This window comes from Balaenoptera physalus, assembly GCF_965194825.1.
Source record: "Balaenoptera physalus genome assembly, chromosome: 11".
NCBI classification, from domain to species: Eukaryota; Metazoa; Chordata; class Mammalia; order Artiodactyla; family Balaenopteridae; genus Balaenoptera; species Balaenoptera physalus.
In genome coordinates this window covers 42,369,843-42,382,885 of record NC_138896.1, presented here as the reverse complement: position 1 = coordinate 42,382,885, position 13,043 = coordinate 42,369,843, and the positions used below count along the sequence as shown (strand labels likewise).

General features: G+C 40.2%; 1 protein-coding gene across 24 annotated transcripts in view; it reads right to left on the bottom strand.

The window, feature by feature from the left end:
* Positions 1–6,879: 6,879 nt before the first annotated feature.
* The window catches only part of MLIP (muscular LMNA interacting protein), a 296,706-nt gene continuing 290,542 nt past the window's right edge, over positions 6,880–13,043 (bottom strand). For all 24 annotated transcript variants that reach the window (XM_082414301.1, XM_082414302.1, XM_082414296.1 and 21 more), the window contains one exon: positions 6,880–8,638. In XM_082414301.1, coding sequence (XP_082270427.1) covers positions 8,633–8,638 — 6 coding nt within the window. In that variant the 3' untranslated portion in view covers positions 6,880–8,632. The remainder of the gene's footprint in view (positions 8,639–13,043) is intronic.

Sequence of the window (13,043 nt, the reverse complement as noted above, 5' to 3'; positions counted from 1 at the left end):
TGTACCACATCTTCTTTATCCATTCATCTGTCAATGGACACTTAGGTTGCTTCCATGTCTTGGCTATTGTGAATAGTACTGCTTTGAAACTTTTAATAATACAATGATGCATGAAACCGTGAATGCTCTTGCACTGGCACTAACTCAGCCCTCCAGTTCCACACTGAGTAAGCCAGAACGTAGTTTAGTTTCAATTCAGGTTGATTCATAGCCTTCAGCTCATTCTCCCAAATTTTTTGACTCGGTATGTAATTCAGTTAAAATGAGAGACAGAGAGGTAGAATGAGAGACTGTCATTTGTTGCAAGTTCAGGTTATTCCAGGTTCACTTTGGATGCAAATGTTTGGTTTTAGCTTTGGTTTGGTTTTGCTTTTCTAATGTCACTCGTCCTTAAATAGGTTCTGCAAAGAAAGGGCTGAAGTTTAAATACCAGGAAGACTCAGAAACCCTTTCCATGGTTCCTAGAATGCACCCTTCTCACCTGTGCCCCCAATGCCTTTACACCTGCAGTGCCCTCTCTGCTAATCCATCCATCCTCCTTGGCCTTGGTGGACCATACTTCATCCTTCAGTCTCAGCCTCACTTCCATTCCTCAGTGAAACCACACCCCATTCCACTGCTAAGCACTCCATGGTAACTTCTGTCTTTCTGCGAGTCTGCAAGCAACCGGAGAGTCCAGAGGGAACTGCAGCCCAGCTCGGCACACTGTTTGGCACAGAGCAGAGGCTCGACAACAAAAAAAAAAATTGTAAAATAGTAGAATGAATCAACTGATTAATAAACCCCAAACCCATCCTCCTTGAAAGCTGCTTTTGCTACCTTAGTTAGCCAGAAATCTTTCCTTAGGTGAAGAATATTTGACCCCAAGGAGGTCTAGTAATGATGTGAGTTTAGTCATGTTAATTAACATCTTTGTGCCTCAGTTTTCTCATCTGTAAAATGAAAATAACAATAGTAAATGATGACATAATACAAATAAAGAAGTTACAGTAATTCTTGGGGTATAATAAGAACTCATTTAATTTGAACTATTCTTATTATTGTGAAGGTAGTAGTATATCGATGGATGATTATATGGGTGATATACTTAGGGTGGGTGGATTATGGATTGTGAAACAGCAGCACACCACCCAGCTCTTTTTTCATTCTCAGCAGGCCCCAGGCATCTAGATTATTCCAGTTCCCATACATTCTCCAAGAGATTTGAAACAGAAATCAGTCCTTTGAGTAGCCCCACAAAAGTCAGAATGTTGGCTATAGGTCCAGTATTCTCTTTCCATCTCCAGGGAGAAGCCAGGAGTTGAGAGTTTCCCTCTCAACAACGTGGCACTACCCCAAGGGTAGGGATTGTTATAAGTAGGAGACATGAATTTTCCTACTGGCTTTGATGCACCCCGTTTTGTGCTTGCCTGGAGTGTGGGAGCCTCTTAACTGGCTTCTGGATCTCTCACAAAGAGAACTGGTCCTGTATTGTTATTGAATCGGTGTCTCCATGGCAGGAAGGAGGAAATAGGGCTTCCTACTGTAACGGAGACAGACCATATGAGGCCTTCCAAAATAGACCCCCATGTCCTCCGCCTGCCTTTTGTCTGTAGAAAAACTTTAGTCAAAGAATAAATTTAATCAGAGAAGTGAGAAAATGCAGAAAGAAAGGGAAACAGTCAAGCAAGACAAGAATACTTTAGCCATTAAACAAAGTCAAGGACCTTCAGTTCCTCCTCAAGGACTATAGATAATATTCTGAGCCATGTCTTTTGAGTTGTTTGCAGATACTGAAACCCTCACCAGGTGGAAGAAGTTAACTGTGTGCTGCTCCAGGCCGGTTGGAACCAGAAAGCTGATGATGCTGACTCCCGATTACCTCACCACCAACCAATCAGAAGAATGTCCACGAGCTGATCACACACCTCACAAACACCCTCGCTCATCCTGTCTTTATAAATCTTTCCCTGAAAGCCTTAGAGAGTTTGGGTCTTTTAAGCACTAGCTGCCTGGACTCTGCTTGGCGCCTGCAATAAAGCTACTCTTTTCTAATTCGCCCAGAACTCTGTCTCCGAGATTCAATTTGGCGTCGGTGCACAGAGGCTGGGTTTTGGCATCGCCACTCCGCCATCTTGCTGACTTCCCCCCACCCCATTGTGTCTCTTTCTAAGAGCTAAGTAATTCTTACTAGAAGACCCTGAGCAGATTCCCTCTTAAATTTCATGGACCAGAATTAAGTCTCTTCTTACACCATCAATGACAGTGGGTTCCAATGGCACTAGGAACTAGGACAAGTAAGTTTTAATTTCAGAAGCAAAATATTGGGAGAACTTTTCTGCAGAAAAAAAATAGTGGTTTTGAGAAATTGGGAGGAAGGAAAGATGCAGTAGAACACAAAAGGTGTCAACATTTCAGGAAGACTATGTTTTGTGAAGCCTGTACCTATATAAGCAATTTGAGTCAGCAGAAATCAGCCTGTCAGCACCAGGTAGAGGTCCAATCTTGCATGATTCTGGGAAAGAAATAACACATAAGGCAGCCAGAATGATCCATTCACCAGACCAGTTTCCTAAAACTGGGGCCTGGCTGCAGAACCATGGGACAACCCTCTAGGCATAAATGTCTATGCATCTTAGAGGACCTAGCTGCCCCAAGTATGATGTAGATGGTTGAGATACCCTGAATGGGAGATGCAGGGTCTAGCTAGAGCCCATGATGTTTCCTACCCAAACTCAGGATGCCCCATTTGGGTGGTGGTGTTGACCTGTACGCATTCCAGCAACTAAAGAGGGGTCCAGACATTTTTGAAGAAAGCACTTCAAAGCTCAGCCACCCCTAAACTGCAGATTCCAGAGCATCAGCCCCAGTTGCCCAGGGATAAGGGGAGTACAGGGGATCTGGGTTGATTTAGACAATCAGAGAGAACGGTCCTTGGGGAGGAGGAATAAGAGCACAGAGGAAAGTGTTGTCGAAGAGCTAACTTGCAATACATCAGGGCAGGAGTCATAACAGGTTTCATCTTGAACGTGAACTACAGCCATTGGATTATGGCTGCCTGGACCTCTGAGTGGGAGATTCTGAACCCAAACCTAGACTCCGTAGCTCAAGACCATGATCAGGAAAGGATTCTTCATGAGTACTGGATGGGGGTTGGGGAAACTGATGTCAGATGTTTTCCACTCTGGCTGAGAAGAGTTGTCTCAACCCCTTACACCTTAGATCTCTATAAAAGCTTACATAAACCATCATATTGGTACTCATTGGTTTGTATTGAAATGTTCAGGAGGAAGTTTAGATTATTCTAGGGCCACCAGAATGGAAAAAAAAGAATGCTTATAACTCAGCTGCTAGTGATGAAGTACAGTGCATCTATTAGTGTGTGGATAGGTATGTGAGGGAGAGAATGTGTGTGTGTGTGAGTGTGCATGTGCGTGTGTGTGTGTGTGTTGTGATGTATGTTTGTAAGCTGAGAAGCGCTCAGAAACTGGAGAATTGTGATTGGATTAAAAATGAAAGATTGATTTGCACCCCATCTGCTTTTGTTCCCTGCCTACCCTACTCCCATCCCCGAATCTGGTGATACTGCTAACAGGCTGTGACACTGCTAATGCCCAGGGCCTAAGATGTTGGCTTAATCAGCTTTCCTGTCCTGAGAGCTGACTAGGAAGTGTCTGCCAGAAGAACCTTCACTGAAGTTGTGTGTGGACTGGCCCTGACAGCCAAGGACACTCTTCTCAGGAAATATTTGAAACTCACTCCCCAGGGCAATTCAACAAAGCATAACCTTATCAGGTGTACAAAGCATATTTTCTTAGCTAAATTCTGTCTCCAGGCATATATGGGAGTAGGATGCAAGCTGAAAGGACTATTCAGTCAGCTGCAGGTTTCCATTTATATTTCCTATTAATTGTAGAGATAAATCACTTACTACTCAGGAAACGGCCTGACATGAAATACTGGTAATAAGCCTAAAAAGGTATCTTATAAAACAAACGTGACTTTGGGTTTCACAACTGACAGGCAACCTCAGCTTTGGATATTCTGCTCCATTTAAATCTTCTAAAGGAAGCACACCTCTCACATAGCCAGTCAATAGAAACAGAAAAGTTTTTTGGGCATTTTTCCAGATAGTCAAGTGCATTATTTTTAACATCTTTATTGGCGTATAATTGCTTTACAATGGTGTGTTAGTTTCTGCTGTATAACAAAGTGAATCAGCTATTCATATACATATATCCCCATATCTCCTCCTTCTTGCATCTCCCTCCCACCCTCCCTATCCTACCCCTCTAGGCGGACATAGGACACCCTATGCTATGCGACTGCTTCCCACTAGCTATCTATTTTACATTTGGTAGTGTATATATGTCCATGCCACTCTCTCACTTCATCCCACAGCACTTTTCACTGTTTCTCCCCATACTCTGAGACAGAGTGAAAAGCACAGGTCCCCTTCACCATAGCTTATCATTCAATTCATAACCACAAATTGAGACTCCCAAATGGTTCAAGTCTAAGGTCAAGTCTCCCCCATCCCCTTTGCTGTGTAGATTAGCCCTGGGGCTTGAGATCACAGTTGCACCAGGACCTGAATATGGCAAATTTTCTAGCATAGAGGTCCCTAGAGTTAAGAGATCAGCCCCTCAGGGAAGCGTCAGGTCAGAGCCTAGGATGAGTTTCAAATTCAGGTTGCTAATCTGAAGGGGGCCTGGCGATGAGGGAGAACATGACAGAAGAATGTTTTTCAGTCCCATCCCCATTATTATCCAAAATTTTGCCTCTCTATTGGTACTGCCATGAAGCATGCTTTCAGCTAAATATTGCACAGGGATTTCTTGTTTTCCTTTGGGTTGAATCTTTCACTGTTTTCATTTTAGATATTCTGTTCAGTATCAGAGTCACCATCTGTAGCCCCCTGGAAAAATTTTGTCTTTTATTTACATTATTTACTAAGCTTCCTCTGCCTGATGTATAGTTTCATTTTTTTAAAATTTATTCCCAGAGTTTTCAGTTAAGGAAAGTCTAGACTCAGGTGCCTAAGTGATATTGAACAATTCCAAATAAATCCATTAGAAAACATTTATAAAAATAAACTGCGTTCATTAAAGTATAAAATAAAGAAAAAGGATTTCTAGTCAAATATATTGAGAATAATATGTTCTAAAGCATGAGGGAAATATAATTTTATGACATACCACAGGAATATGTGGAAAGTCCCCAAAATGTAATATATATATATTTTCTTAACAAATTCAGTAATATTTCCTAATTATTATTTAATTATTCTAAGGCCTCTAGACTTGGTCTAAGCAAAACAATCTTTCCTTCTTACAAACCAAGTGACCTTCCCACACAGTTTATTTAATTTCTAATAGATAAATATTATTTCAAATGTGAAAATCCAGGGCAGTCGAGTTAAAGAAAGATTTTTGTTCCTAGTCCTAATTGCAGAATTGTCTGCTTGTTTAATAAATAAACTCCTGAGAATTCCCCTTATTCCTTAAGCTTTCCATTAACTCTTCCTTCTTGTATGTTCTTCAGAGACTATAAAGAACAATATTCAAGAGACTTCCCATTTTTTCCAAATTAAAATTTCGTAAGAAAATAATGAGTGCTATTAGAAATGTATCGTGAAAAGTCAAAAAACAAAACCAAAAACTTTACAAAGAAAGAAATCAGGGCTGAGTAAAGGTTGATAGTCCAGCTTTAGAATGACAACCCCAGTTTCCTTTCCTCTTGAGTTGAATCAACTGTGAGACACATTCAACCTTGTGTCCTAGAGCCTCCCCCCCAGGGGGGTTGAGCTCCAGGGGGATGAGCTCCAGTCATCCACTGTAGTAACTGGCCTTCTGATGGATTCTTTACTGGTTCCTTCCCTCCCCTGACTCACTGCCTCACTCCATTACCAGGGATGCCTATGGTCACCTCCCAGGTAAACTCATCACACTAAATACTTGTCCTCAAATCTGCTTGCCACAGAACCCAAATAAAGACACAGCCTCAGCATCTGTCTATACCGACTACCTACTCCCACCTCCTTCCTCCTCACAAGAATCAGTTGTGCTCCTAAGCTGCTCAGGACACTGATGCTAGTACCAACCAACCTGAAAATCACTCCGTTCTCCATGTTCTCCCTGCAACCAACTTGCCCATCCTGTTTTCATGGTCTCAACACTCTGATCTTTGCTGAGAAGCTGAACAGATTGGACTATGATGTTTGGATACAGGTTGTTTTGGTAGAAATAACATAGTAGGAAAGCCAAAAGGCCTTGTGCTAGGTTTATCCATCACTACCTTATTTGACCTCAGTCAAATAATCCTTCAGATTCAAGGCTTTCATCGATGATATGAAAACAATAACACCTAAGTGACAACTGCACTGCGTTAGAGGGTCTAGAAGTCTCTGAGAATTGGAAAACTTAAGGTGAATAGGACACCATATTCAAACAAACTTCCTGTCTTATAAGTTGCCTTCAAAGATGCTAAAGCCTGAGGTTTCAAAGCTCATATCTCCAAGTAGAGAGATACTCAGTGACATAAGAGCCCTAACACATTGCTGGTGGGAATAAAAATGAGGACATGCATTCTAAAGAATAGCAGTCTGGGAGCATTTCATCAAATTAAGCACATACAGACTTAAACAATTCTAAACCTGGGTATATATTCCAGAGAAATTCTCACAAAAGTCCACAGGAGGTTACATGCAACAATACACATCACAGCTGTTCCTGGTAGAGGGATGCATCCTGAGAGCTCACTGTGGGGCAGGTGGGCAGGTGAGATGTGAAGACAGCACCCCAGGTAGCTGTGAGGAAACAATACACTAAGTATTTATAGAACAATGTGGATAGAGCTTAAAAACCATGTGTTAAGTGGAAAAAGAAAAGAAACAAAATATAAACTATAATGTCATTTACTTTTATTAAATACATATGCAGAGAAAAACAGTGCACATCTTCAAAACATATATAGGTAAAGAATATTTATCAAACACAAGAATGTGTGCTTATAGCAGAAGGGAAGATAGAAATTGTTATAAAAGTTAATCAAGCAATCATCCAATCAACAAGTACCCAGAAGAGGGGGTCTTGCCCAAACTTATAATAGCAATGAACTAGGGAGTGTGATCAACTCAATCTTTTATTCTCAAAGTCAAAAAAGAATGGACAAACGATTGAATAAATGACTTGTTCTTGGAATCTGATTATCTGGATGTTAATTCTGTCTCTACCACTTACTAGCTTGATTTAACCTTTTGGAGCCTATTCTTACAAATATAAAATATGAATAATACTATTACCTGTCTCACAGGCTCATTGTGAAGGTTAAGTCAAATTCATGGTGCCTGACACATGATCAGAGCACACGGAATACTAGAGATGGTTATCAATAATCTAAAGTGATGCCTCACACAATTTAGCAGGTAGAGATTTTTGTTTGGGGGAGAAGAGAGAGCAGAAAGCTTTACTAAGGCTTCACTGCTCCTCACGCACTAATGGAGGCGATGATGAGAACTTTGTATTTCCAGATGCCAACTGATGACTGGCAATGGAGCTTTCCAAAATGGCCTGTGGAGGATGAGGAGGCCAGTGGCTCTTCTGTGGGCAACTCTCCCTGCTTTGCCCTGGGCAGGATGATGGGGGTGATGGAGCAGTGGTCTGAGGGAGCCATGGCTCAGACAGAGCTGGCTCCCAGGGGAGCATGGGTTGTGTGCAAGGGTATAGTCTCTACTGAGAGTCCTCTGCTACCAGGAGCTCACTGTCCCAGAGCTATTGTGGACTCTTCCTTAGTGTGTTGTCCCAGTAGAAGGCTAGAAAAAGGAAGCCACTTAGGGAAGTTGAGCACAGGATACTGAGGATGGCAGTTGGGAAAGAAAGAGACCACGGCCAATATGGTGGGCATTGGGCCTGCTGGAGGTTGGCTCCGGGATTGTCACCAACAGTGTGGTTCGCTCTATGGTTTTGGCTGCTCCCAAGATTATGGGTACAAACTAACTCTGAAGTAGCCTTTGCAAGAATCATGTGGTGATGTTCAGAGAGACAGTGATGTTAGAAACATTCCAGCAACACCACCTCAGCATGACTGTCTGTCCCATCAAGCACAGAACCCAAACAGAACAGGAAAATAGCATGCATTTTGTGAAAATACCAAGTTTCTCACATTCAAGAGCTCCCCCAATAAACTCCTGAAAGCAGACAGGGGTTCCTTTTTAAAAAGTTGGTGTTCTTTTTTTTTATATGAAAAAGAAATTAAGCAGAAGGGGAATAAAACTTGATTCAGGGAGTAATGTGTGCATTAAATAAAACTGGTGTTGAAAAATCGTCACACCCATCCTTCTTTTTCCCTGTGATTCTTCTTTATTTGGCTTCTAAACAGAGGGGCATGTTAGTATTGCTGTCAGCTTAATAGAAGGCATTCAAGGCTCTAACAGTGGTGGGAGAAAGTGTAGGTAAATGTCTCCTATGCCAGGTATTAGTGAGTACTTCCATGTTATATGCCTGCAGGAAACTTTTTTTTAGTTCCACTGCAGCTCATAAAGGAAACACTAAGACTGAAAAAAAGTAGTAATAAAAGTTAAATCTAGCAAGTGATTAGCACCAGCACTCCAAAAAACTTCAGCCCAGTCTGGGTTTTCACTTCTGCTCCATCTTCATTGCTGCAAAATAAGAGAAAATAGTAGTCAGGTTAATGGAGATATAGAATTTTAAAAAATATGCCCCATTCATATTCAGGTATAGCATCTCATATAAAAAATGGTTTGGAGTAGGAAGTTTTTGTTTATTTTTTCCTCAGTAGCTGTTTTCTTGTTATACAGTTAATGGCAGGATAAAGACACACAGCTGTACCTTCAAATCAGACCCTGATCTCTCGAGAGCTCAGCAGAGCAGTTCTGTCCTCCTGAGAGGGGTGACCATGGCTTTGAGGGGCTGATGCCACCTTAAGGAACAGCCCTGCCATATCCCACCCACACCTCCTCACCCTTCAATCGCTTGGTTAACTTTTCCTTTAGCACTGAGTGCATCATTCCGTAAAATGTAACCTCTAAAACATGGAGGAGGTAAAGTGAACTGGGATTGGATTAAGTCCCAGCTTTTGCAAAAGGGAACATTACAAAAGTGAGAGGCAGCAAATGAACCTCTTGCTATGGAGTACGGAGTGGAGTGGTTCCACTGATTTCTTTATCCATCAATCTCTATTTGATAGGGTTACACTGTCTGGAGCAGACAAGATAAACTTAACTGACTGGAGATTGGTATTAGCAGATTATACCAGTCGAGAAAGAAGTATAAAAGAAAATATCAGAGAGGAGGGCAAAAGAGAAATTTAGTTCTAAAACTGTACTCTAATAGAACAATGTGATGAAATGACACCAGTGGAGGGAAATGACCATAACTTTGTATTTCCAGGTGCCGATGCATGGCTGTCAAAGGAGCATTTCATCCCAAAATGGCTGGTGGAAATTGAGGGAGGTCAGTGTCTCTTCTTTGGGCAACTCTCTCTGTTTTTTGTGTTTTTTAAAATTTTTATTGGAGTATAGTTGATTTACAATGTTGTGTTGGTTTAAGGTGTACAGCAAAGTGAATCAGTTATACATATACATATATCCACGCTTTTTTAGATTCTTTTCGCATATAAGTCATTACAGAGTAATGGGTACAGTTCCCTGTGCTACACAGTAGGTCCTTATTCATCATCTACTTTATATATAGTAGTGTATATATGTCAATCCCCAACTCCCAATTTATCCCTCCCCCCTCCCATTTCCCCCCGGTAACCATAGGTTTGTTTTCCACATCCGAGACTCTATTTCTGTTTTGTAAATAAGTTGTTTTTTGTTTGGTTGGTTGGTTGTTGGTTGTTTTGTCCTGGGCTGGATCACAGGGTGAAGAAGCAATCGTCTGAGAGAGCTGTGGCTCAAAGTTGGCTCCAAGGTGGACATTGGGTATGTGCAATGCGTAAGGAAAGCAGACAGGAAAACTGCACGTGGCATAGCCAAGTGGCTGAGCAGGATGGTGAAATAGGACACGCCCTGCATCATGGAAGAGGAGCTGCATTTGTTAGATTAGAAGGAGGAGGTGGAGGAAAAGTTGCTAAAACAAGAAGTGGCTTCACTCTTGCACTGATTTGTTCTAGCCACAGAAAATCAACAGTCATGAAATAAGTGAGTTGTAACTTTCATCATCTGGAATTCTCTGCAGGTTTCAAATGAAAGGAGAAAAAGCCTCAATGACATCTCCTTTTCTTTCTAATAAATAAAAACTAGCATGTTTTTGATTTTCCTGAGAGTAGCAACATTTGGTAGTTACTCTCACAAAAGACTTAAAGAAATCATCTTCTTTGGCTAACCTTTATGAAGGGCTATTTATTTTACATATCAATACTAAGCACTTTGCATGCATGAATGCAAATCTTAACCATAATCCTTTGATCTCATATTACAGAGAATGAAATTGAGGCTCCAAAGATTAAATATCATGCCCAAGGCCACAGAATTTGAAACTAAACCCTCCTTTGTTCAATGTTTCTTGTTTTTTTTTGTTGTTGTTCATGCAGTCATTAGTTTGTTTCATCCATATTAAAACATGTATCACGTCTGGCTTATAAATGGTAAACTCTCTGTCACCAGAAGAGTTTCAACAGAAGATTTATAAGGCTATACGGGATTATAACATTCAATAAAATATTGGACTAAATGCCCTCTCAATTATCTTTCAAATGTAAGATGTTATAATTATAGGAATAATTAAATGAGACTGAAGAGGAATAAGTATCTCATCCTTTAACACCAGGCTGGCAAACTGAACACTATTTCTCAGCTCTTCCTGAACGCGATGCAAGGTCAAAGTAATGTTTGCCACCACGATTCAGCACCTGGTTTGAAATGACATGATGCTATGACAGGTAGAGTCATGATTTTGGACCTTTTGTGGCCTTTCTACTTTCCTTTGCCAATCTGAGTATAGGTAAAGAGCTGAATAACTTGGGAAAATCAAATGTCTACATTTAAGAAAGATGGAGATCATCAATAAAATAAATAAATCATTATTTTCAGACTAGACCGCTGGCAGTGAAGGCTCAGTATTATATCCTATCACCAGTTGAACAACAGAGTTATTTTGGATAAGAAAATATAAATAAGAAAGACCTTAAGACATTTACAAAATCATAATTTTGACGGGAGTCACATTCCAAAATTTGTTTTGCTTAGAGTTAACTTTGGGTAATAAGTGATGTAGTTGTGAAACTTTAATCCAATATTACAGAAAGAACATTATTAAAGAATGTGCTGTGTAAATTGACTTTTCCTTCCCTTTTAATACATAACCAACTCTGAATATTCTTATCTGCCAATTGAAAGCAGAATGATCTACATATATGTTTCTGTAAAGATGAAACCAGAGCAAATTGTCATTTCCAGAAAATGTGTATCATAATTTATTGACAGCTACATATTCATTTTTTTCTGAAAGATTTTAAATATATGTTGGACACTTACATAACTAATAACTATGGTGTAAAAATACAAGATCTAGTATCAGAATTTATTATCCATAAGCCAGAAGTGATAAGATGTTCATTAGCTAAGGTCCTGCAAAGGTAGGATGGTAGGTGGAGAATGTGGATATAATTAACTCTAGGAAAGACAATATTGAATCTGGGGTCAAAAACATTTAATATCTGGGTTACCTGAGCTCCACATAGTTATTAACGCTGATTCTATTATTTTGTTTGTTTATTTTTAAAAACTAGCACACACAGGAATGTCTGTCCTTCTACTTTCTGACTTCTGCTCAGCTTTTTACCGTGATTCACTACAATATAAAAACCAAGATTAAGGTCTTGAAAAGACTTTGAAGGAGAAACCCCCAAACTGTCAAACCCCCATGTCTCCTACAGTATTCTTAAAGGAGTCCCTAGAAAAGAAAAATCAGTGAGACTCTTTCTTTTTAGCGGCTATTTCAGGGTCAGACTGTCTGAGATTTCAGTTCTGCCCCATGTCAGCCAGGTGTAAGGACAAAGAGAAATGTTCAAAGAGAGGCTTAATTCCCCTTGTTGAAAATAAGTGAAGAGATTTCCCTCCCTTGTTCCTAGAGCAATTTATTTTAGAAAACTTGTCTTTATAAGTACATTCTCCTCTCTTTGAAATGGTGATAAATCCTTGTGAAAACTAGATGGGCATTTTGTCAGCTTTAAGACTCAGGAAAGTCTCAAGGACTTGAGAACCATCTCCTTTGAAAGTAAACATCCGAGGGAGATAGCAGCCTTATCTCCAAGTTTCTCCTAGTTTCTGAGGGAGGGTGGGAGCCTAACTTTAGCTGACACCTGGCTCTAAGCTATAAAACTACCTCTTGTCATAAAGATATGAGAAGTTTCTTTTTCCTTTGGGTAAAGCCAATGAACTAACACAGATGCCCCCCCCCCCAATTAACAGGTGATTTAGGATGAACTGTGTGTAATAAATGGTACTTGTCAAGTCCTCTTACTTGAGGATAAATTGAATTATTGTTTATCTTGAGAACATATACATAATGGGTTATACCTACTCGGCTATATGAAGGGTGAGATTTCTTCTCTCTTTGCATTCTCTTAGTGTTTGTGATAGACATCACATTCTGGTTTGAATGCTTAGTCAATAATATAAGTGTTTTCTTTCTCTACCACCTTTGTGAAGAGGACTCCTGGGTTGGCAAAAATATATTTTTTTTAAATTTTATTTCCTCAACACAGGCTGTGGGCTTACAATATGGGAAGGTCATCTTGATGGGGTCCACTGCTGCTAAATCTGGTTGTCAAAATGTCCTTCTCTTTATTGTTTCCTTGCCCACCTGGATGGCTGGGCAAGGTAGCTACTCATTCAGGTATTCATATGAGGTTTCTTTATAAGACAGATTTACCCTGACCCTCTAGCAAGTTGTCTATCAAAGCATATGAATCTTCTTTTCATCAGCAGTTAAAAATATCCAGATACCAAGTTCTTCCCTATGGTTGCAACCTTGAATGTTGCAATCCAATATTTACCAAAGCTTGATTTTGGTAAATAATATTTATGGGAAATTGCC